Raw genomic sequence first — 25,333 nt, forward strand, 5'->3', positions numbered from 1 at the left:
CCGCAGGCTTCCGGTGGGGAGCGGCTGCCATGATTGCTCGCGGAATGACCACGACGGAGCCACGAGATGGTGGTGCTCTCATGCTGACGCCAGCTTCAGTCTGAATGATCCAGAAACAAGGTGGGGCTTTCATCGTTTGGGAAAAAAAAATGTTCTAAACCAATGAAAAGTGTTATTTTTAGGTCATATGACCAAGCCTTCCATCTTTAGGAAACCAAAAGTAAAATGAACCAATGAAAAGTTTTATAAACAAGTCACATGACCTGTTATGCGGCATAGGGCTACAAAAAGCGTAGAAAATCCGTTGGCACGTGAGGCGGCATCAGTAGCGGACCGATGTGCGAATAGGCCGAAGGCAGCACAACGGGCCGAGATCCGGATGGTACCGAGGTGGTGTCCAGCAAATTGCCGCACTGGTGTGGCCATCCTACAATGCTGCGCCGAAAGACGGCGTGTCCAGCTGAGTTGCGGTCACTGTTGCGGTACAGTGACTCGAACGCGCCGAGATCCGGATGGCACCGAGGTGGTGTCCAGCAAATTGCCGCACTGGTGTGGCCATCCTACAATGCTGCGCCGAAAGACGGCGTGTCCAGCTGAATTGCGGTCACTGTTGCGGTACAGTGACTCGAACGCGCCGAGATCCGGATGGCACCGAGGTGGTGTCCAGCAAATTGCCGCACTGGTGTGGCCATCCTACAATGCTGCGCCGAAAGACGGCGTGTCCAGCTGAGTTGCGGTCACTGTTGCGGTACAGTGATTCGAACGCGCCGAGATCTGGATGGCCCCGATGTTGTGTCCAGCAAGTTGCCGCACTGGTGTGGCCATCCTACAATGCTGCGCCGAAAGTCGGCGTGGGGTGCCCCGTTGGCTTATGAGGTGATGTCAGTAGTGGACCGATGTGAGAATAGGTCGGAACCAGCACAAGGCGCCAAGATCCGAATGGCAAGTCCTGGATGTTGAGTGCCTCAGTTGAGAGTTCTGAGCAGTGCTTGTAAGACTGTCTGAAGCTTATTTGCACCTGCTGCAGCTTCACTATTGCCCTGGTGTGGCCAAAGGTCGCACATGACATTGGCGGCCGGCTCCCGAGGTCCGGCGGAACTTTTTTCCTTTTCCTTTCTGCTTCTTTTCCTACAATCCGTTTCATCTGAAGACACGACCAGGTCCCTAAATGTGTGCAGGGGGACGCTATTGATTGAATGAAAATGGCGGCTTGACACAAAGCTGACTCAAGCGTTACTGTTGATGCTATACAGACAAAAATTGGTTTTCAGTTTGTACATTCTTCAGGTTTTTTTTTTCCATCCAAGTCTGATTGAGAGTTTGTAGAAAAATGGCTTCAGATTTTCCACATACTACTCTTCAACATTCTTCCTAAATATAACAATGTGAAACTCACTAGGAGAACGGCTGTTTCTGTTTCCTTTCAAAATGCTGCCAACAATATTTTCTGAATGGAAGACACCATCTTGTAGCATAAAGGGCTGAAAGGGGTTCTGGTCTGGCCGATGGTTGGTGGAGACATTTTGACTATATCTTGGACCTGCCCGGCCTCGCCCAAAATGGCGCCGGTATAAATGGGACTCGTAACTCCTTGCCCGCAAATGTATATCTAGAAAATGTTATTGTAAGTGGCCCTGTCCTATTTTAATTACAAAATGTATGTCCACCGATTCCGCAACTGTTAGACACCTTAGTTCTTGCAACCTAATGGCCCGCTCGTTACGTTCCTCTACAGTGTAAATGTCTCCTCATCATATACGATTTCAGTTTGCTCCGTGGCCGGCCCACGTGGTTATAGGCCCGTATTTGTATACTGACATTTTCACAATAAAGGTTTTTAAAACAAAACACGGTAGTAGTATTTACATTGGTAAAGTTTTTACTTTTAGTCACTGTTTTCGAATCAGTAAAAGGCAAGTGAAATAAAGCAGTCCAATTACATGACGGATAAAAGGTATAATATGTAGGAACGCAGTAAAGATAAATGGTCAAGGGCAGTTGTGTTTTTCATGTCTGCAACATAAAGTGATCGATAAGAATCTGATAATCAGGCGTATCGGCGACTAAGACAGCAGGCCGAATCTCTTTTACTCAACGGCTCCGTCATGGAAGGAAGAAACGCCCTTTTTCTCGAAAAAGGAATATATTTTACTTGCAAGACAGTTGTAAATTTTCCGGGAAAGTACATTAGCCTGGAATATTATAACATATGTTTGAAAAAAAAATATTGTTCGAAAACAATAAAAAGCGTAATTTTTAGGTCATATGACCAAGCTTTTCATCATTAAATTAACAAAAGTAAAATGAACCAATGAAAAGTTTTATTAACAAGTCACATGGCCTGTTATGCTTACGTTACGCGCTGCGCGCCGCGCCTCGGATCACTTCCGGGTGCGCTAACGCGGCGTGTCATATAACGCATTACGCGACAACGTAGGTCAAGAATATAGTCAAAATGTCTCCACCAACCAGCGTTCAGAACACAACCCCTTTCAGCAGTCCAAAAAGTTCTGTTAAATGACAACAGAGGGGACAGGCAACAAGAACCATCAGTCAAAGAGGGGAGGGCAAGTTCTTCTCTTCCGGGTCATGTTGGGGCGCTACCGGAACTGATCGAATTGGTAGTCTACAGTGTTTCTGGATGTTTCAGACTAAAGCTGGCGTCAGCATGAGACCACTACCATCTCGTAGCTCCGTCGTGGCCATTCCACGAGCAATCATGGCAGCCGCTCCCCACCAGAAGCCTGCGGGAGTCGGAGGCCCCCAAGACTTTTGTAGAATCTTCACGGCTGAGGGGACGCTTTTCGAGAATGGGACCCAAGCCCTATCAGGGAAGCGTCCGAGTTCCAAGGTGTCCCAGGGCCATTTTAGTGGACCAGGCCCAAAACCGAAGAGCCGGCCGCCATTTTGAGAGTCCTGTGGCAGCCGCCTATCGCTGCACCGCAAGAGCGGGAGCAACTCAACTACATGATGAGCGAGACGCTGTAGTCGCAAGAGCGGGCGGTAAACAGCTGAATGGCGGAAGAGGCACAGTGTAGCAAAAGCGGGCGGAATGGCAACTAAAACGGTAAAGGGGCGCCCCACTACAGCTTGTCTTCAGGTCAAACGGATTGTGGGACAAGGTCCAGAATTGAAGAGTCATCAAAAGGCAAAAAGTTCCGCCGGACCCCGGGAGCCGGCCGCCTATGTCGGGGGCGATCTCAGGCTACACCAGTGCTATAAGACTTGGGGAGGGTGTCGGAGCCAAGCGTCTTCTCCGAGTCCATGGCCATCACACCGCCCCTCAGGGGCCTCCGTCAAGCTGTTTAGGAAGCTAACATATCACATTGTTTTCTAATGCAGTCAGGTCCACAAACGACACTCACTTACTTTGAGAATAGTGAAGCTGCAGTAGGTGGAAATAAGCTTCAGACAGTGTTACAAGCACTGCTCAGAACTCTTAACTATGGCACCCAACATCCAGAACTTATGCTATTTGAGAATGGCAGTGACATCGAAGCATCTCAGGGACCAAAACCATTAACGTACTTTCACGTATGAAAATCTTACTTGGGGAGGGGGCAGGAGCGAAGCGCCCCCTCCCAGTCAGCGCCACCACACCGTATGTTGAAAATTTGAAGCCATCGTTCTACAAAGTCAACCAAACTTGGATTGAAAAATCTAGAAAAATGTACAAACTGAAAACCAGTTTTGGTCTGCATAGCATCAGTAGCAACGCTTGAGTCAGCTTTTTGTCAAGCCGCCATTTTGATTCAACAAAGCACAGGCATTGAAAAAGGCTCAAATTCAGAACTCTAAACTATGGCACCCAACATCCAGGAGCTTGCCATCCGGATCTTGGAGCCTTGTGCTGCTTTCGATCTATTCACACATCGGTCCACTACTGACATCATCTTATAAACCAACGTTATGTAAATAGTTTTTTAATAAAATGTTTTACCCTGTTTCTTTGCTGGTGTGTTGTCTATATTTTTAATATTTGCATAGGGTTTGTCGTTATTTTATGCGGGATGGGTGATGGAGCCGAGCTGTCTTGCAGCCCTCATGGTGTGGAGCTCAGTTCATCTCACTATTTTCGTATTTCTCATGAAGGGTTGTTCCTAATATTTCTATTTTAGCGAGGTCAAAAAGAGATCCAATTAGTGGCCTACTGATTTTGCTCGATTACTTTTATTTTTTTTACACGATTTTTCACTATCTGCAAAGACTAAACAGAGTATTGCGACTTTGTGCTTGTTTGTAAATAGAGAATGATCCAAAGAGAACCAATTCTAAAACAGTAAATGCTTGGACAACAATCAATCAAATGGAGAGACAAGCAGGCACGACGGATTACAACGGGGGCAAAGGCTTGCGTTAACTACCGTTCACTATCTGCAAAGAGAGAGTACTACTAAGACAAAAGAGGGGAGGGGGGGTGCAGCGTTCAAAGCACATCAGCGTGCATAAATACGAAAATGTTTTTATCTATCACGTACTTGACATTTTAAAGCTTTTCATATTTGCTATTAAAAAACCAATGAAATTCACAGAAAAAACCATAGGTTATAGTGGATATATAGTTAGGAATTTGCATTTACAAAACCTTGAAAATTCAATGAAAAAACCATTGGTTTTAGGCCATATATAGTTAGGGATTTGCATTTACAAAACCTTATTTTACTCGCATAAAACCATTGAAATTCCATATATAGTTATAAGCGCTAACTATATATCGCGCACCCGCAATCCACTGCTGATGATGTCACATATTACATCATTCATGACATGGTTAGTGACATCACTGATGACATCACTGATGACATCTCAAATGACATCACTGATGACATCACTGAAAACATCTCATTTGACATGACTGATAACATCACTGATGATATCATTCATGTGATAATACGATGAACCTCTTCAGACTCTAATATAACCTTAGATACAATCAGTGTAAACAGACACTCACAGACTGTCACTCATCCATGGAGTTACTCACACACCTAGTCAGTCATGCAAAGAATCAATCACACCTCCATTTCCTCAACTATACAGTTATACAAACTTTACTTATTCAAACATATACTAACACATATTTACTCTATTATACAATCCCTGATACAAGTTCACAATGATCCATACAGCCACTCACACATTCACTGGCTCTTATGCACAGTTATTTATATATGTCAACTCTCACATGTACTGTGTTTTACATATGTACTTACTTTGACATGTAGCACTGAGATATCCATTCACTCACCAATGCACTCATGCACACAGTCAACCGCCCATACAGCTGTTTCCACATGCACTTTTGAAACCATACATCTAGTGAATTAAACTGCTCACACATCTATGCACAGAGTCATACACCTCCCAGCCACCTACACACACACTCAGTATCCCATACAAATACTTGGGCAACCAATCAATAACCCATATAGTTACTCATATAGCTACTTATCAACACATGCAACAGTTTACAGAACAACAGACATAATGATGCACAAATTAAGACAGTTTAGTCACTAACCCATGCACTCAGTGAGACACATTTAATCACTCACTCATACAGTCAGTCATGCACCTACTAAATCCTTCATCCAGACACTTATATATCCACTCATTCTTCAATATGTAAGAGATATTTTAACTTTACAGAAACATACAGTCACTGCATGTTGTCATCAGTGATGTCATCAGTGATGTCATTTGAGATGTCATCAGTGATGTCATCAGTGATGTCACTAACCATGTCATGAATGATGTAATATGTGACATCATCAGCAGTGGATTGCGGGTGCGCGATATATAGTTAGCGCTTATAACTATATATGGAATTTCAATGGTTTTATGCGAGTAAAATAAGGTTTTGTAAATGCAAATCCCTAACTATATATGGCCTAAAACCAATGGTTTTTTCATTGAATATATATATATATATTTATTTATTATTTTATTTATTTAGTTTTTTTTTTCATGTTTATTTTGGGATAGTTAACTTCCAAATAATGTTTTCTTTTCATTCAGGGAAGTGTTTCTTGAAAATAGTGAAACTCTAGACTAGACTGATCATCTGTTGTAAATCAAAGGGAGACGGTTTTGATCACATAATCAGAAAAAAAGTTTGTGAGAAAACAGGCTTTGCCTTCTTAAAAAGGCTATAGAAATGAGTGCTGATTCCAATTAGAATGCATAGCTTTCAGGAATGGTCTTATGTGATTTCATGTAAAATTGATTTCACAGTATGTCATTACTGAGAAACCATTTCCCATAAACCGTTTAATGGAAATTTGCAGGATGAATGGCATTTACTATACCATGGAAACCAATTCCTAGAATGTCTTTTTCTTTGAAATTTGTTTTTGCATGCTTATATTTTTGGGGTGTAAATGCAATGGTTGCAGGTCTTACTTTAATAAACATTTTTGTTGAAGATATTTAGTTATTTTCTTCTGGGGACATTGCTTAGGGTTTATACCTTTTACATTGCCAAACAATTACTTTGGGTGCTTATAATTCGCTGGCCTCCTCCCCACAACTAAACACCATCATTCCCAGACCCCCTCACAACCTCTAGAAATCATCTATCCTTGCCCCTAAAAACCTACACCACACCTAAACTCTACCCATCTGAGACCCTAAACTCTGCCTATTCATGTGCCCCAAAAACCCTTCATCACACCTACACTCCACTCAGCCCTGAACCCTAAAAGCCCTTACTCCACCACAACCTGACACCTAAAAATAGCTCTCTACCCCTAAATTCCACCAATTCCTGAACCCTCCCAAAATATTTTATGCATAAACCCCACCCATCCGTGACTCCACAAAACTCTCACACCACTAAACAACACTCATTTCAGATCCCCAAGTAATCCTTACTACCCCAAACACCATCCATTTCAGACCCCTAAACATCCCTCATCACCCCATAACTCCTTCCATCCCTTATCCCTAAAAGTCCTTTCTACCCTATGCTCCATCCTTTGCTGAACACTATAAAAAACCTTACCATCCTAAACTCCACCCATTCCCGAACGCTAAAACTCTTTCTGCCCATAAACTTCAGACATCCCTGACCCCTGATACACATCACAGCCCCTAAACTCCACCATTCATGAACCCTAGAAACCCCTAGCCACCCCTAAACGCTACCCATCACTGACCCTTTAAACCCCTTCACCCGTCTAAACTCCACCCATCTATGAAGCCTAAAGAACCCTCAACCCCTTCACATCCTTTAACTCTAAAAACTCCTCACCACCTCTAAACTCCATTCATCCGTGAATCCTAAAAATATCTCACTACCCCTAACTTCCACCCATTCCTGATTTCTAACAAAACGCTCAGCACTCCTAACGTCCACCCATCCCAGAACCTTAAAATCCCATTTCTACACCTGAACTCCACCCATCCCTCTCCCCTAAAAACACCCATTCCAGAATGTAAAAACTACCCGTACGCTGCACCCAATTTTAATGTACCTTGGATTTTTCTAAAAATTATATTTCCTTTAATTTTCGATTTGTTTGTATTTCCTTAAAATTGCCTTTCTGTAAAATTGTTTTCCGTGATTTAATTTCTTCCACTGTTGTTTGTTAGTTTCATTTTTCCATTAATTTACATACACCAGTGATGAGTAGACTGTTGATTAAACAAAAGGCACCCAGAGGATAAGAAGTGCTTGAAATGATGTGCTACTGATGTGATATGTGTTTTTGTGTTGCAGTACTGTGCCCCGCAGGAGAGTTCTCACGCTCAGGATTAATGCCCTGTTATCCGTGCCCCAGAGACTACTATCAGCCAGACCCTGGCAAGTCGTATTGTCTGGCGTGCCCATTTTATGGTACAACTACAGTGATTGGTGCCAGGTCTATTGCAGAATGTTCAAGTACGTTATATTTCTGTGTCATTATCATTCCACTACATTGTCACATAATTCATTTGCACTGCATTAGTAACTTCGTCACTTGATTTATTTCTAATAGATTCTCAGAGCTCGAATCTATCCTGTAATTTTTCACCTGCTTCCGCCCTCTTAATAAAGACACTGCAGAACCCTTCTCTGATCCACAAAGCTACTTTTTGGGCTACCCCTAAAATGTATTGCCACGTTTAGCACCAAGCTCACTTTTTTTAAAAAGCGCTAGAAGATAGTTCTCTGCTAGCACCCAGTTTTCAAAAGCTACCTGCATCTATTTGCATCTCTTATCTTATTTCTTTTATTTTTAGTGTTGGCACTTTAAGGACTACATTATTGAGTTTCTATTGCAAGTAAGGACATGGGGGAATAAGTGACATAACACTTCATATGTTCTTCCCTCATGAAAGGATGTGCATCATGCCAGAGTTACTATTGATACAAACTTAAAACACTGATCCTCTTTTACTCAGGTTGATGCTTAGTAATATATGACTAAATGTATTCGGGTGATCTTCTAGCATAAGAAAACTTTCAAGAAAGGACAGAAAGCATACTCTGTTCATTCTACTACAAACATGCTCGAGTCCACAAGAAACGGGGGTGGCGGGCGGGGGTTATGGGAGCAGGACAAAAAGGAGCGGGAAACACACAGACTCCCTCCCCTAAGTCAATCACAATTCTGCAATGCAGGGTTGTGATTGGTCTGAGTGCTGTGGTTCGGCGCTTAAACTGGGAATGGGAGCCTGGGCATGTTCCTCACCAGGCTGTGCAATGCAGCCTGGTGGGAACATGCAAAGTGTGCATGACTGTTTGGCCGTCCCAAGAGAGCCAGCCAAACAGTGATGCACACTTATGGAGAGCAAACCACTCCTTCCCCCGTGACCCCTGCCCCGCCCGCCCTAACCTAGCACCATAGTGAAAAATAAAATGATAATAATGGAGTTATTATAATTTTATTTTTCCTTTCTCCTGCTCTGAGAGCAGTGGGGAGATATTCTTCTGCCTTAGAGGAGGAGCAGCCCCTGGTAAATTGGCCTAATATTAAAATCCAAGCAGCTCTTACTCTTTCAAATTTATGGACTGGCGTGGCCGCGTAGCTATCGCCATAGAATTATGTGAGGTTTACTGGGAGAGGGGCCTTGACTCTGCCTACATGTTGGGAACCAGGAGTAACTGTTTTGACTGGGCAGAAGTGATGTATTTCCACAAAAAAGTGCTTGCCCTTCACATAGCTGTAATAATGTTTTTTTAACTTATCCATCTACCTGAGCTTTAACCTTTAGGGGCACACACATGCAATTGCAGTGCTACTCAAGTGTCCTAGATAATCCGATAATTTATGTTGTTTCTCTCAGGCAGCTACACAGATAGGAGGAGGGCATTCAACACACATGGATTTTAAGGTCTGACTTGACAGTGCATTTCTAAGCTAGACCTATTGGCATCGCCAATGATTGTTTTCTTTTATACTGCACCTTGTGCTTTTCCCTTGCCTCTGTGTAGCTTATCTTGGTGTGTGTATGCGCATGTACATTTTTATGGATGTACATATGGTGTAACACTCATGAATTGGAAATCAAAGATCCCAAAATCTTTGACATATACCAGTAATGGTTCTTCTGTGATACAGTGCTTTACCTTGTATATAAGGTTTTATGGTACTAAACACCTGAACACACAAAACAAAAAAGTCTTCCAAGATAACAATCGACTATAAGGAGAAGTAATGATGTGCTCCATCCATTAATCCAGCAAGCAATCAGAGCCCTATGAAGCAACATTGGCATTCATTAGCAATGTTTGCACATGTGGTCAGTGGAATATGAAACTAACGCTTACATGTGGGTAAAGGAATTCGGCCTAGTGAGGTACGAACTCTCAACCAAATAATAATAATGAATCTGGTGTTTTATATCTCTGTATTTTGCTGATCCTCACAACCATTTGTCTCTCAATTAACCTGTCAGAAATTTCTTCCACACTATTTAAGGGACTTATTGGGAGTTCGGAGGACGGGTAATCTGCCACAAACGTGACGGATATCCCGTCCACCTTGCTGCAAGTTCCATAGCATGTAATGCCCTTGTAATGAGGCGGACTGGTTATCCTTCACGTTTTTGACCGACTAACCTTTCTGCCAATCTCTAAAATAGGCTACATGTAATTTTCTCTTTATTACTTCTCCATTTCTACTTCTCTCATACATCTCATCCTTTCCCTCTCACCCTACCTCTTTGTCCTCCTGTTCACATTTTCTGTCTCTTATTGACCTTTCCTGCTCCCTTTAGCACCTTCTTCCTACTTAGGCTCTCTCCATCCACTCTTTCATGTTCATCTCCTCCCTAACCCCCTACTTACATTTTCCTCGCTTGTCTTTTGTGAGATTACATGTATTTCTATGTCTATCTTGCTCTTTCTCCCATTTTATTCCTCTTATATTGTCCATTTTAATCTGACTTTGTTCCTCTGCCATTTATATCTTCCAACTCTCTCCTTGATTGCCATACAATGAACTCCACTGTTCTGCTCATCCGTTTGCTCTATTCTTTTTATTTGATTTTCAAGGAAGGACTATTACTTAGTAACCAAAGTCAGGGACATTTGTTAGAGGCCATCAAGGTTTGCTGAAACCCCATAGCTTGCCCCTTGAAAACCCTGGCACTTGCCCCTTGCAACCCCTGGGGTCAGAGGTGGCACTAACATTGCCAAGAACACAGGAGTAGCTCTGCATTCCTTATTGTCTGCCCATTTTTCATTATACTAATAGTGTATAATATTCTATTATTCACTTTTAGTGTCATACAAAATGGAGCCCACTTAGGAACGTTGCTGGCTACTGGAGTAAGTTTTAATTGTTTAAATGTATGTTGTGTATGTGTGTGTGTGGGTATGTGTGTGTGTGGGTGAGAGTGTGTTTAAGTGAGAGATAGCATGGGTGTGTGTGAGCAAATGTGTCTGCATGTCTAAGCATGAATGTGTGAGTTAAAGTGAGTGAGAGTCAATGACAGGTAATGAAAGCGACTGTGAGATTATTGCCAAGATTTACTATTCTTAGATACAAGGCAGGGAGAAAATTGGAAGAGAGAAAAATGCTCCATATCTAATATGATGCGGCACCTTTATTCTCTCTCCATGTGCTGGTGCAGTTTTGGCTGCCATGCACACACTCTTGTGCCATAGAGCAGGGGTGTGTGCGTTCTCTAAACCATCGCAATTACTGCAAGGGGTCCCTTCCATTACAAAAACTGTGCTTTACGACTTTTCCCACTTTTTATGTGTGCTGTACAATACAGCACACATGAAAAGTTGGAAAACTGTTAACATATCTCTTTGTTGAGCCTCAAGGAGGTGTAATAATTTGGCACAAATTACTGTTTCCTTACAAAACAAGCATTTGCAATGCAATAGGTCTCGCAGTAGTTAAAGTTTGAGCTACTGGCATTGCAAATAATGATGCAACGCCAATAGCTCAAACTTTCAGTAATGCGAGACCTATTGGATTGCAAATGCTTATTAGTCTTGCTACGTGGACGCATGAGCAGTGACGGAGCCCACAGTCATGTTGTAATTACCCAAAACAAGACAAAACACATGACTGTGATGCTGCAGCCTATTGTGAACCTCCCCTTTTTGTCAGCATCCATATGTACAAAGCACAGATTCAAAACAAAGGGATGACCGACCGGCTGAGACCCACGGGAAACAAGATTCAGGCACCAATGACAACGTGTGAGCAGGACTCCAGCAGTGTTGTTCACTTTGATCAGTCCAAATCAATAACAATAAAGGAGAGAGAGAGAGATATATAAAGAACAATAAAGGAGAGAGAGAGATAAATAAACGAGAGGGAGGGAGAGATAAATAACAATAAAGGAGAGAGAGCGATAAATAATAAAGGCACGTGGGTTTTAGGTTTCGGCATGCAGAACAGTCACTTCATGCAGCAAAGCCGGTTTACAAAGATATGGGACGGTGGCAAAGAGCTTTATGAACAAGTTCGGTGCATTGCTGTCCCACAGGCACATGTTCTGGTCTGACAGACAGTAGCATTGAGGAACTGCAGCACCCCGTCTCGAGTCAGTCACACTGTCCGTGCTGTTTAAGACTCTAACTCTTACTTGTATTTATTTACTCCGAGCAGGCTCTGGGCTAGTTGCCGGACTGTCATTCTCAGAAATGCATATTGCCCAAGCGCAGCACGGCAGAAATCTAAGTAAAGAAGCATTGTCAAAGGCAATCTGGTGGGATGGCTAGCGGGTGATGTTTTTTCTGGCGAGGTAGGAGGGGAAGGTCTGACAGAAACAACTGGAGGGTTTTGGGGATTTAAAAGCAACAGCAGGAGGGGTGGGGGTGAATTGAGAAAGCCACAGAGGGATAGTGGGGGAGAACTGGAAATAGTGGCGGGGTGAGGGGTTTAAAACAATAATGGGAAGGTGGATGATGGCATTGAAAACAGCAATGGGACGGGGGAAGGTTTGAAAGTAATCACACCAAAATAAAATTCGAGTATGCATTAACCTCGCCACAAGAAGTGGGTGAGAGGGACCAGTGTACATTACCTTTGGATCTATTTGGTGCTATATAAAGCTGCAACAAATGGGCTATCCCTCAGATTGCTGCCCCTCGGGGGGAGGGGGTTTGCTGGGGAAAAAGGACGGTGAGCACTTGAAAGCTTTCCCAGTAACTTTATCACAAATGGGAGAGGGGGTATTTAATTAAAGCACTGGTCTATTTTCATTTAAATTGTGAAAAGTCAGCACATCTTTAATGCTAAGTCACATTTCAAAAAAAGGCCCGGTGCGTTTTATTTTCCGGTCCATATTGTAACAAAGCAAAGGCAAATACATTTGTATGGCGCCTCCTTGTGCATCTCTCCACCTTCTGCCTCCTAGGCAGTGCACCAGGCGCTGACCACAGGGGGCGCTGTGTTTGGAAATAATAGCAGTAACTTATGGTTTAAAAGCACCTGCTGGATAGTTGCTTGTGTGTTCAGTAGTTTTCAGGCTACAATAAAAAAGTAAAGATAAGTCTGGTGATTAATGTTTCTGCTGAGAGAGATCAGGGTTGTGTCTAGAGGCAGTTTTTGAGTCATCATAAAGTAACTCAGAGGGTTAGCGTCCGTGCTGCAGAGAACATGTATCATACAGATCACAGAACTGTATTTTATGTGCATAGATCAATGGGCTACTGCTTTGGTCACAGAAATCCTTTTGTCATTTGCAGTTCATAAGTTACAATCCTAATATAGCAGTCTCCTTTGGACTGTTATCAAAAAGCTGCATGCAAAATGCATGGTATAGGTAAGATTTTTATTTTTGGGCCCAGTCTTTCATTATCCTAATGTTGCTACAAAGTTATTTTGGGTATAAATTAACTTTTTAATAGGATGTTTAATATTACGCATGGCTTTTTCAAATGTCAGCTGGGAATCCTCGCTCTAAACATGCCATTGGTTTCACTTTTCGGACAAACTACTGGGGTTTAAACCATGGGTGAGATGCTGTAACTGATGCCCGGTTCCTCACCACCCTGCACATCTCCCACTGAGGAGCCTGCAAAAAAGTGGCAGACAGTTCCCCAAGATCCTATGGTGTGGTGAAAACTGGCGATATTGTGCAGTGACATGAAACTGGCGCTCACGCCTCACGGCTTCCACCCAAAGCATAGCTGCCAAGGTTTCAGATTGCTATGTGTGACATTGTTATAATTGTAGTGCAATTATGAGTGACATTTCAACAAATATGAGTGACACTTTTTGCGAGCAAAATCAAGCAATGAAGATGAAGGAAACATATACATATCAAAAATGTTACTAAAATTATGAAAATGTCACACGTAGCAATCTAAAACCTTGGCAGCTATCTAATAAAACTTCAAATCTGACCTTAGCATGAACATTTAAAATGGCAGCAGCTTTCATGTTTTACTCTTACCAAGTTTAACGAGTCACAGTGCTGCAGCGGAAAATCTAAAGACTGCTGGGGATGGGTCCCGAGTCTGTCACACTCCTTGGACGCAGGCAGCTGCTGGCAATCTGGACACATTTCAGGTAGTGATGGCCGTGATATATTCTGCTAAATGGCACTGTTGTCTCGAGAGCCGTGCTTGTTGTGCCTTTTAAAGACACACAGCACCTACTCTCAGACTCACACTGTGTGGGACACAACCTTCAGAGATCCTCCACAACAGAGACTAATAAAAAGGCAGGAAGTGTCGAGGTCAGGAGGTGACAGGCCGGCCACCAAACTCCTCCTGTAATGATCTAATTTGGCACAGGGGGGCAATGAAATCTTGGAGGCCGGGCGAGCAGGAAATTCTGATTTGAAAAGTAAGTGTGCCATTGATGTGCACCCTGCCTGCCTCCAGGCTTCACCCCAGGCTGCTGGCACTCGAGTCGATGGCCGAGACCGGACGAGTCGAGTGTCAGCAGCCTGGGGTGAAGACTGGACTGGAGGCAGAGTGCACATCGATGGCACACTTACTTTTCATATCAGAATTTCCTGCTTGCCCCCGCAATCGATCATCCGGATAATTAATCCCGGCCCCCATGGTGTGCCACGCCCACGGTTGACTGATAGCAGCATCGACTGCGTTATACTGCGGAGGCGCGTGAGGCATGCAGATAATGAGATAATGGGGGGGTAAAATTAAGCGGCAGGAAGCAGAGACGTTTTAAGACAGGCCATTGGCAAAGTGAACTCTGTCCCCATGCACTTTTACTGTCTACTGGGCCCGGCCGCGGCACTGGAGGCTCGTTGCGGCCGCGGCCGCCATTATAATGTATTTGGGGAGGAGTGGGGAAACTGTGTTCGATCGTTCCAGGTCCCAAATAAATTATAAAGGCCGCCATGGGCGTCCCGTCCCCCCCGCACTCCCCTAGCTACGCCACTCAGTTATGTAGGCTGCTCCGGTCCTCCGCTCGGGATACCACTTGCCAGCCGCTTCTCTGCTCCTTCTCGGGGTCCGCGCGAGCGCGCCGTGTTGTCGTGGCTACGGGCACGTGACCAGTGAAAGCAGCCCGGGTTTACAGTGAGAGGGCGGGGGCTGTCCTCGCATGCGCGCCCCCGGCGCCAAAGCAGAGTGCAGGAATCTGAAGTCCCGGGTCCCAGGAGGGGGCCCGGGTGCCCGGGTGAAGACCAGCACTGGGGACACAGAACACCCTGAAAGAGCCTGGTGAGTGGAGGTGAGTGGGGGTGAAGGCGGTTGCGTGCGGCTGTATGTGTGTGTTGTGTGTGTGCGTCTGTCTGTCTCTGTGTGTGTGTTGTGTGTTGTGTGTGCGCCTGCCTGCGTGTGCATGTGTTGTGAACAGCCTGCCGGAATCGGAGCGCGACCTGATCCGATTCCGTCAGGCTGCGTGCGTGCGCGTGCCAGTCTGTTGTCCTAAACCTCGTTAGTCCTTGAAAGCCAGAATGATTGCAATAGGACTCCACTGCGACAATCGCTTTCGATATTGCGTCGCAGTGCGAGCCCTAAAAATGACCAGATTATGAAAGAACACTGTGCACTTTCAGAATATCATAATCTATCTATGCCAAGGACTGGCTTCACCAGATTGCCAGTCATGCCCAATTCCAAGTTTTCTCTATTCTAATTCTAAAATGTTTGTCAACTCACCGGACATCATCTCGTATCATAAACAAAACCAGAAGAATGTTTGACAAATTACTGTTTACCAACGTTTGTAGATAGGGATTTGCAGCAAACCCATAGTTGGTTGCAAGGGACCTTCACCTATGGAACACCCCCTTGGTACAAAATTGCTCAAAGCAGAGCATATCACACCATTGTGTTACTGTGGGTTACTATCCAAAGCAAATCAAGAATTGCTTTGCATGGTAAAGTCCACCCTAACACTTAGCACCATTTTTGCATCAAAAAAGTGTGGCAAACCTACTGCAAAGTGTTAGTACAGCTTGCCCTGACAGTCAGTAAGTATGAGTGAATGAGAATGAGTGAGAGAGTGAATGCAAGTGAGTGAATGAAAATTAATATGAATGTGTGTAGAAGTGTGTGTCTGAGAATTAATGAATGAGTGGAGTGAGAGAAGGAACGCGAGTGAGTGAATGTATGAGTGACAATATTTATTTATTATTTATTTATTTATTTATTAATGACATTTGTAGAGCGCGTACAATTACCCGTGGGCGTCTCGGCGCTAAAATGCATTGATGTCTCTCCATGATCAGATAGTACAGAGGCTTGAATTACTGATTAAATAACCATGTTTTCAGTTTTTTTCCAAAAGACAGGTGCAAGACAAGACCATCCAAGGAATCACTCCTTGATATGACACAGAAAAAGTGATTAAAATCAAAAGTCACACCAAAGTTACAAATGTAATATTAGTTATGGTGTGTACTGGTGAACTAAAAAGGCTGGTAGCTTAACATCGCATACCAATACCCATACCCTTGGGTATTGGTATGCGATGTTAAGACCATCCAAGGAGTGATTCCTTGGATGGTCTTGTCTTGCACCTGTCTTTTGCACAAAACACGTATGGTCTTGTTTTTGGACACTTTATTTTGAAGAGGAATGGCGACCAATGATGAGAAAGGGGCAAAAAACTGGTAAACATCTGCCAAGGGCCCGAGGGTGTTCTCCCGTGAGGTGCCTTCCTCTTCACCACACAATATTTATGTTTGTCTCGTTCTAATTGTGGGATCACGTACTGTCTCAGTTGAGCAGTCATGGGTGGTTGTGTCGAGTTGAAAGCAGTTTTGGATTCTTCCCCCTGTGTTTTTTAAAGACACAATGATGTGTTTTGGACGGATAGGCATTTGAAGCAAACGCTTAACTCAATGTAGAGTAGGCAGGTGATTAGGAATCATGGTATATATTTTCCAGAACAGAGATATGCCTTATTAGATGAATATTAATCCGAGTACAGGGTACTAGGATCTTTTTGTATTGATGCTAGCATACTTGCAGCAATTCTTAGCATGCCAAACACCTGTGCAATAATACTGGCACTGGCACACTGGAGGCACTTCTTGGCATACAGGTACCAATAGTACATTACTTGTCCTGGCATACTAGAGGAAATTCATGGCACTATAGACACCCATGGAAAATTGCTGGTATACTTGAGGAAGGCCTTGGCATATTGGCATATGGACACCTGTGTCAGAATTCGGGTATTAACACAATATATGGAATTGTTAGCTTTAAGGTTGACAACATGGCAAATGGGAGGGTGGCAACCATGACAAAATGCTGACGCTGACATAATTAGGTAATTTTGGCATAAAGGGCTCCTGTGGTATATGAACAGCATTCATTGCAATATTCGGGCACTGGCATAATTGATGTCAGTTTTGCTATACGGGACACCTATGGAATTTGGGGGCACCCATGACAAAAGGCTGGCACTGGCACAATGGAGCTAATGTTTGACATATGGGGGCTCCCATACCACATTTTAGAACAAAAATGGGGTCTACTCCTGGGAAAGGTCAAGCTTCATTTACGTGGCATGTCATGAAAGGATTTCAATATGTAATTAGTGCCCTTTTAGTGCCTATGGCACTCTGTCAAATGTATGTGAAATTGCAAAATGTCAGCCTATTTTTATAAAATGTTCTCAGGAGAGAAATCTCTTTACTTGCTTCATTTTTTGACTACAATTCAGGGTAAACATTATTCCCCAAAACTTTCTGAAATCAGGTCAGCTCTATAATATTGGTGGAATTCAAAATAGCGTTTTTTCTGATATATTATTCATGCAGTTATTAAGGTAGTTTACAGATGTCAATTTTTTGTGACGATAAGGTCATGTGACATGCCGCCTGAAAAAAATCTGGGTAAATGGTCATATGATATCCTTTCCTGTGATGTCATTAAAGTCAAAGGGTATATAATGTCACTTCTGTTGCCTCTGACATTTTAGTGAATAAACAACCATGATCGATGTCCCACGCACAATAGGAAACTCCTCTTTCACGTGTCTGCACTTTGATCATCACACCTGATCACTGTAAACTGAATAAAAGGGTGTTCTACAAGCAGTCATTGAAAGGAAAACACTCATGTGGCAATACATAATGAAAACTGGAGAACACACAGAAGGAAAGGATTATGAGCAGAATCTAAACAGAATGCAAAGTACATTACAAAATAAGTAAGAGTGATGGCCCACTTAGTGTGTGTGTTTGTTCTAATATGTCCAGGGAACTTGTCTCCCTGTGCCAATAAAACGATTTGAGCCTGAGGTAAGGTCCAGGCCAGTCACTGAGGAAAGTAAGTGGCAGCAGGTTTGAGTAACTTTCACAAGTCAGCACCGCGCACTGTCCGAAGATGTGTTCCAGGGATGCAGTGTGTACTGGGAAATTTCTAGAGTATCCTTAGGCTGCATACTTTATAGGTATTCCACCACAACCCTTCAATGAGAACTGATAAGACCACCATGAACATATACCACACAGAGGCAGCCTACACACTATGTGTAATGTGGCAGGGGGCCTTGCTGTGTTACAGATCAAAGGGACAGATTGATTAACAGATTTTATGTGCCTATAATGAATGGACCAATGCTTGGCTCCATTCACTGCTGCCTAGGCTCGAAATGCTGCTTAGTATCATGTGTTTCCTTCTAAAGTGACTACTTTTGCACTATCTACCAAAACTGACAACATCACAGGATGATTTTATTCTTTATGGAGTTTTCAGGTTCATGCAGTTCTATCTCTTGCTGTTGCACTTTGTTCCATGACAACTCATTTCACTTTTGAATGAGTCATTGACAACATTAAACTGCACCCAGCTCCCTTCTGACTTGTGATATCACAGTAAATCATTGCATTGATGCAACCATGTGTCTCTTCTGGTATACCTGTCACTGTCACTGCTTTGTCCTCCGCCATCTTCTGTAGATAGAAATTCATACAGATAAGTCACTGGTGCTGGTATCCTGCCTTCCTCTAGCTTCTAACTGGCATATTATGGACGTTTGTCCCCATTTATCAGGCTAGCAGTGTTATTTGTCATGCTGTCATCCTGCGCATACATACCACTGGAAGATGCCCCCATACAAACCCCTCATTCATGGCCCGTGCATGGTAATCTCACCATATATTGCACCATGTGTCCCCCTTTCCTCGGATCACATTGTGCTTGTTTGTCATGTGTAAAGAAACATTGATGTAAAACATTACACCTGGACACAAGCATGTGGGAATCTGACATATAGAGGAAATGGGAATGCCTGAGATGCCAAGGCATAATGTCTGAGGAGTTAACGTTCACATGGGCGGTTAGGAGTAGCAGAATGTGTCAGCCACCTAGTACAGCCACTGTATTGCGCTTAGAATTTGGTCTGAGGTACGTACTGCAGATAGCATATGCTAATTTGTAGAAATGAATAAATATATGCATCCAGAATTCTTGGGGGGGCAAGAGTATTGTGGCAGTATGCCTACGCCATCCTTTTAAGTGGAAATAATATTGAAATATGTATGTTTCTGGCACAAAATTGGAGACAATTATGGCTGGTACAACTCTAGGAGTACTGCCAGTCAGGGATGCAAATTTGGATAGGGAGGGCAGGAGTAACCTGAGCTGACCATTCTCTCCTGCTGCTGCACTGTATTGAGATATTCCAGGCCATGGTTAGTTGCCCACATTGCCTGAGGATGTGTCGTAAAGCAGTGAAAGAGAACATATTAGAGTTGCAAACAATTATGTCTTGCATTTTAGTTGCATTATTGCTACATCTTTCATTTTGAGCAAATAGTCCTATACTTACAGACACCCGTGCACATGCATTCAGATTGTATGTATTGGTAAGGCAATGCACACAAAGAAAACGCTAGTAAACAGTACCTCACTTTAAATTCGTACCTGGGATTTGCCTTGCTACAGACTTCACTGTAAAATGCCCAGCCTTCTTCTCGACAACAATTCCATGAACAGTAATAATATGATATGCTGTGGTGGAGTATGCCATTCTCACTTTAAAAATGTTTCATAATGCATTTGCCATCCTGAAGATGGCTATTGAGTTGTCTTTACCACATAAGGGGGTTAAATAAAACCCAATCTCGACTCATTTCACCAGTGTCCTAAAATCGATATGCGCTGGTTTTGTGCAAAGTAATACACTCTCTTTCCATTATGTCATGCCACTGAGCATTTGTGGTGAAGTGGTGACTGGGCTGAAATGCTAATGGAAAATACCTTTATTAGTTGTTAATTCTTTCATGGGCAATTGTATGACAATGTGATTGTTCTGTACAATTGAACACTATCCAGGCTTTCATTGCTAAGCCACACGTAGAATGTGACCTGTAAATAACCTGCTTGCTCGGCAGCTTTCGGTACATTTAACTATGTCATAATAAGTGGTTTAGAGCACAAACCTTTTAGAACCACGACCCAATTTTGAAAACATTAAACTTTACCCTCGCAGCCCTCCTAGTTTTACTGGACATGAGACAAGTGATTTTTATATTGTAACAAAAGCATAGTTTTGTAGCGCGTTGCCATGTACAGGCAACATATTTTCTATTGAAGTGGGAACTAAACTTGCATAAAGACAATCTAGCCTTAGATACCTTAACCATAGAATTATCCCCAGACTTCAGACTGGATCCTAAAGTTGTTCTCAAGTGGTCCCCCTGCACAGTGGTAGGTGGTGTCACTCGGCTCCACATGGCTTCGTCAGCTTCGTCCATGCCAGAAGTGACATGCATTGTGCCTATATAGGCACCACCCCAGCGTGCTGACATCAGTTCTTTTCTTTCCGCACCAATCAGTGCAGATCCCCCTCAGTCAATTTTTTCCAAACTTTTTTTGTCATTTTCTTGAAGTATTTTGAGGTTTTTTCCTCCTTGTGTGCCAGGAATCTCATCAGAGAAGGCTTGCTTCACCTCTCGATATTGGTGACAGAACCCCTCAGTGTATGCTGCTGGTGCCTCGAGCACAACCACGACCTGAAGGCCTGCTCAATTAATGCTGTGCACCCGAAGGCCTGACAGGAGCGATCCCTCAATCTCCTGACAGTTCATGCAACACTATGACAATCCAGATCCCAGGTGAGAGGAAGCTCCCCGGAGTAGTCTGAGATCCTCGTCACACACAAAGTCATTGGGTTGCTACGGTAAGTCCAGCCACAAGAAGAAGTTGAAATGTGGTTTGATTTCACCTAGTCCGTCAGCCGACAAGGGAGCGTTACCCAAGGTCTGGCTTTCCGGCCGAGCTAGAACCTGGGCTACTCTGGCCTCCCAGAGTGTCAGGGAACAAAAGTGACCCCGGGCAAATTGAATTAATTTTATGATGCTATGCACCCCATACTTGGGTTGTCTGTTCCTTCCAGTGCGCCTTCTGGCCACCTAGGTTCAGGAGGGGCCCCCACCTCCACACCAATGACTCCAGTGCCAGTCAATCCCCAAGTATGTATGGATGGATCTGGATCGGTTTCGGTTGTGCCATGTTGACCTTCCCCGACGCCGGTCCCGGGGCTGACGCTCCCAGCGCCACCAGCATCTACCTGCAGCACCTTTCCCATTATATACCCGATTCTGACATGCCGTTGGAGGAACATCGACAGACTGGATCCATGCCTTCCAGGCCAGAGTCTGCGTCCTTTCCTTATGAACTAGCACTCAGGAAGGAATGGGAGGGTCACTGGACTCTGAAGAACACCAGCCATATGGTACTCATATGGACTGGTGGGAAGATTTGGTAGACACCAACAGACTGGATACTTCTCCAGATGCTAGCATGCTTTCAAATCATAACCTGGCTAAAGAGGAGGGAGCTTCATTTGTAATGGTGGTATGGAGTGCGGCCGAGGTCCTGGACCTTAGTTTGCCTCGGTGGTTGTCAAGACTAGCATCTTGATGGAAGTGCTTCTGCTGGGAGTTTCACTCTCACAACTGCTTCTCCCATTTAACAAGGCATTTACTGATATCCTGCTTGGGACCTTGTCCAAGCCCAACACAGAGGCTCCTGTGAACAGGACACTAGTTCGCTGACACTAGCTCGCTGCCACAGCTCCGCTCCATGGGAACCCAAATTCCTTACAGAACAATCTACCCCTGAGAGATTGGTGGTCTAAGTATCCACCTCCCACGTACAACCTGGTGCATACAACAAGATTGGGAACCCAAGAGGCTGGAAAACTTAGGCAAGAAGATGTTTTCTTCCACCAACCTGACATTGTGGTCTGTGAACACCACATACCTTTTGGGCCTCTATTCCCGTGCTCTGTGGGATATGGTTGTATAGGTGCTGCTAACAATTCCAGAGGGGCTTCGGCCGTACCCCCCCAGGCTGTTGCTGATGGCAGGAATGCAGTTAAGTTTACCATTCAATGTGGCCAGAACACCACCGACACACTAGGCAGAGCAGTTTTGTTAATGGTTGCCCTACAGCGCAATGCCAGGTTGAAGACTACTGGCTTTTCTGGGGATTTGTAAACATCACTTATGGGCTTGATGGCTTCTATCTCTTCGGGGGCAAGGTGGATTCGGCACTGGAGCTTTTTAAGGACAGTAGGGCTACGGCCATGACCTTCCCATGGCCCCTGATCAACTCCAATCTGCCTTTTGCTCCTTTTCGTTGCCACGAAAGGGGTTTCCAGCCATGTCTATACCCACTCAGCCACTGCGGTGCTGAAGCTTCCCAGCCTCTGCGTGGCCAAGGACAAGGTTCCTGCAGACCCTGTGGGTCAGGCAGCCATAGGATGGACCTACCACCTTTCCCCCAGCAGCCGCAGCCCCCAAACTCTTATAGTGTGCTCTCTTACCGTCATGGCACCTATTGGGGGGCAGGATGTGCAATCACCTGCCTCACGGCAGTTTTATAGCATTAGACTGGGGGTTTTGCGGATCAGCTGAAGGGGCTACTCCCTCCCCTTTAAGACTATCCCTTCGTCTATGCCTACTTACAACAGGATGGAGGAGGACCATCTGTTGCTTCTGCACCAGTAAATGACAAGGGAGCCATAGAGGGAGTGCCAGCAGCAGTGCTATGTTGTGGTTGTTATTCCAGCTTCTTTCTGGTCCCCAAGAAGGACGTAGATCTTCAACCTCTCCTTGACCTGCCCTCTCTCAGTTTCGTCCTCAAGAAGAAGTTCAAAATGCTCACTCTCTCTCAGATCATATCTGCCCTGGACCCGGGAGACTGGATGGTAGTGTTGGACCTGCAGGATGCATATTTCCACATTACCGTCCTGCCTGTCCACAGGTGTTACCTGCGGTTTGCGGTGAGCTAGGAGCACTTTTCAATTTGCTGTGCTCCCTTTTGGCCTTACCTGAGTGTTCACCAAAGGAATAGCAGTGGTTGCAGTTCATCTGTAGTGTTCAGCATTGCCAGTCTTCCCTTATCTCAACGACTGGTTGTTGAAGGTGGGCTCACCCGAGGATGTCATTCCCCACCTCCAGACTAAGGCGGACCTCCTGCATTCACTGGGGTTTACTATCAATGTGCCGAAGTCACACCTGGTTCCCTCTTAGACTCTCCATTTCATCTGAGCTGTTTTCATATTCAGGCTATGATATGTATCCTGGATTTCAGTTAGACTGACTCTGAGACTGCTGGACTTCATGGCCTCCTGCATCCTGATTGTGAAGCATGCCCACTGGCATATGCAGGCTATGCAGCGGGACCTAAAGTTCCAGTGGGCGCAGCATCAGGGGAATCTCTCCAACATGGTCCAGATCTCAGAAGGAACTGCACTAGATCTGCAGTGGTGGTTAACTAACTGCAATTTGGTCAGCAGCAGACCCCTCTCCCTTCCCCAACCAGATGTGAAGGTAGTGACAGATGGGGCGACCATCTGGGAGAACTGGTGATCAGAGGCCCCTGTTCTCCGGCAAAATCCAGACTTTACATCAACCTTTTGGAGCTCCAGGTGATCCAGCTGGAACTGAAACCTTTATACCCTCCATCAAGGAAAGGCTTGTACAGGTGTTCACGGCCAACACCACCGCCATGTGGTACTGGAACAAACAGGGTGGGGTGGGGTTGTGGATGCTTTGTTAGGAGACCCTGCATTTCTGGACATGGCTGGATCAGCTGGGCAAATCCCTGATGGTACAACATTGGATGGGTTCTCTGAATGCCAGAATGGATGAACTCAATCAAAGATGTCTAGTGGATCACAAATGGTGTCTCCATCTAGAGGTGGAGCAAGTTCTCTTTCAGCATGGGGAGAGCCTTGGTTGGATCTGTTCACCACCGACGAGATGGCTCAATGTCAGCAGTTCTACACGCTGGGGTTTCCAAGGCAGTTCTTGCTTTGAGACACTTTTCATCTTGAGGGGAGCTCCTATATGCCTTTCCACCCATACCAAACCTGCCACAAGTTCTCAAGAAGATCAGGTACGACCAGGTCCAAGTCATTTTTGCGGCTCTGGACTGGACACAGAGAGTCTGATATCCTAAGCGGTCCTCTGATCAGGCTACCTTTTCCGGAGGATATTCTGTCGCACATCAGAGGTGGGTTCATTACCTGACCCTGTCAATGCTTCACCTTCTTGCCTGGAGATTGAGCAGTGAGAGTTTGCAGTTTTCGACCTTCCCCAAAGTCCGCAATGTTATTCTGGTAGCCAGGCGTCCCTCCACCAAAACGGTGAACACCTGCCTTTGGGGCAAGTTTGTGGCATGGTGTGCAGAGAAGCAAGTTGATCCTCTTTTTGCCCCCTTTCTTAGGTTCTCCTGTTTATTCTTTCCTTTTCCCAGCAGGGCTCTTTTTTGGGCACTGTTAGGAATACATTTCTTCTATCTCTGCTTTTCTGTGGTTGCTTGACCAACTTTCCCTCATGCAATCCCTTATTGTACAAAAGGTTTTGGAAAGGTTTACAACATATGTTTCCTCCTTCTCCCTCCATTATTCCTCTGTGGGACCTTAATCTGGTCCTGCCATTCCAGATGTGTGCTCCATTTGAGTCCTTGCACAGCTGTCCTCTCAGGCACTTTACCATCAAGACAGCCTTCCTGGTCGCAATAACATCTACCTGGACGGTCAGTGAGCTTCAGGCTTTGGCATCCAAGCCTTCTTACCAGAACATTTACCCAGACAAACTGGTGCTTTGTGAGAGGCTTCCATTCTTCTGAAAGTGGTCACTCAATTTCACGTAGGCCAATCCATCACTCTGCCTACTTTTCATGCACTGCCTCGCCCGTCCAAGGTAGAGGAGTGATTTCACCGTCTGGACCCATAAAGATCATTGTTGTTCTACCTTGACCGCACATGAGAGTTTTGGGTGGACGACCAACTTTTTGTGGGGTATATAAGAGCATAGATAGGATAGACCGTGCAGAAGCAGTCCATCTCCTGATGGACCTGCGCTGCCTAAAGATCTGTTACACATTGGCAAAAAAGCAACCTCCTGACAGTTAGCGTGCTCGTTCCACTAAAGCTGACACGGAGTTCCAGCCCTGGTTATTTGCTAGGCAGCAATGTAAGCTTCTTTG

At 44.6% G+C, this 25,333-nt stretch overlaps 1 protein-coding gene across 2 annotated transcripts in view; it reads left to right on the forward strand.

Annotated features, from left to right (window-relative positions):
- Positions 1-25,333, forward strand: part of SVEP1 (sushi, von Willebrand factor type A, EGF and pentraxin domain containing 1) — a 1,018,759-nt gene that overhangs the window by 554,445 nt on the left and 438,981 nt on the right. For both annotated transcript variants that reach the window (XM_086962106.1, XM_086962105.1), the window contains exon 19: positions 7,721-7,882. In XM_086962106.1, coding sequence (XP_086818232.1) covers positions 7,721-7,882 — 162 coding nt within the window. The remainder of the gene's footprint in view (positions 1-7,720; positions 7,883-25,333) is intronic.

Source organism: Lissotriton vulgaris, chromosome 3_1, assembly GCF_964263255.1.
Source record: "Lissotriton vulgaris chromosome 3_1, aLisVul1.2, whole genome shotgun sequence".
NCBI lineage: Eukaryota > Metazoa > Chordata > Amphibia > Caudata > Salamandridae > Lissotriton > Lissotriton vulgaris.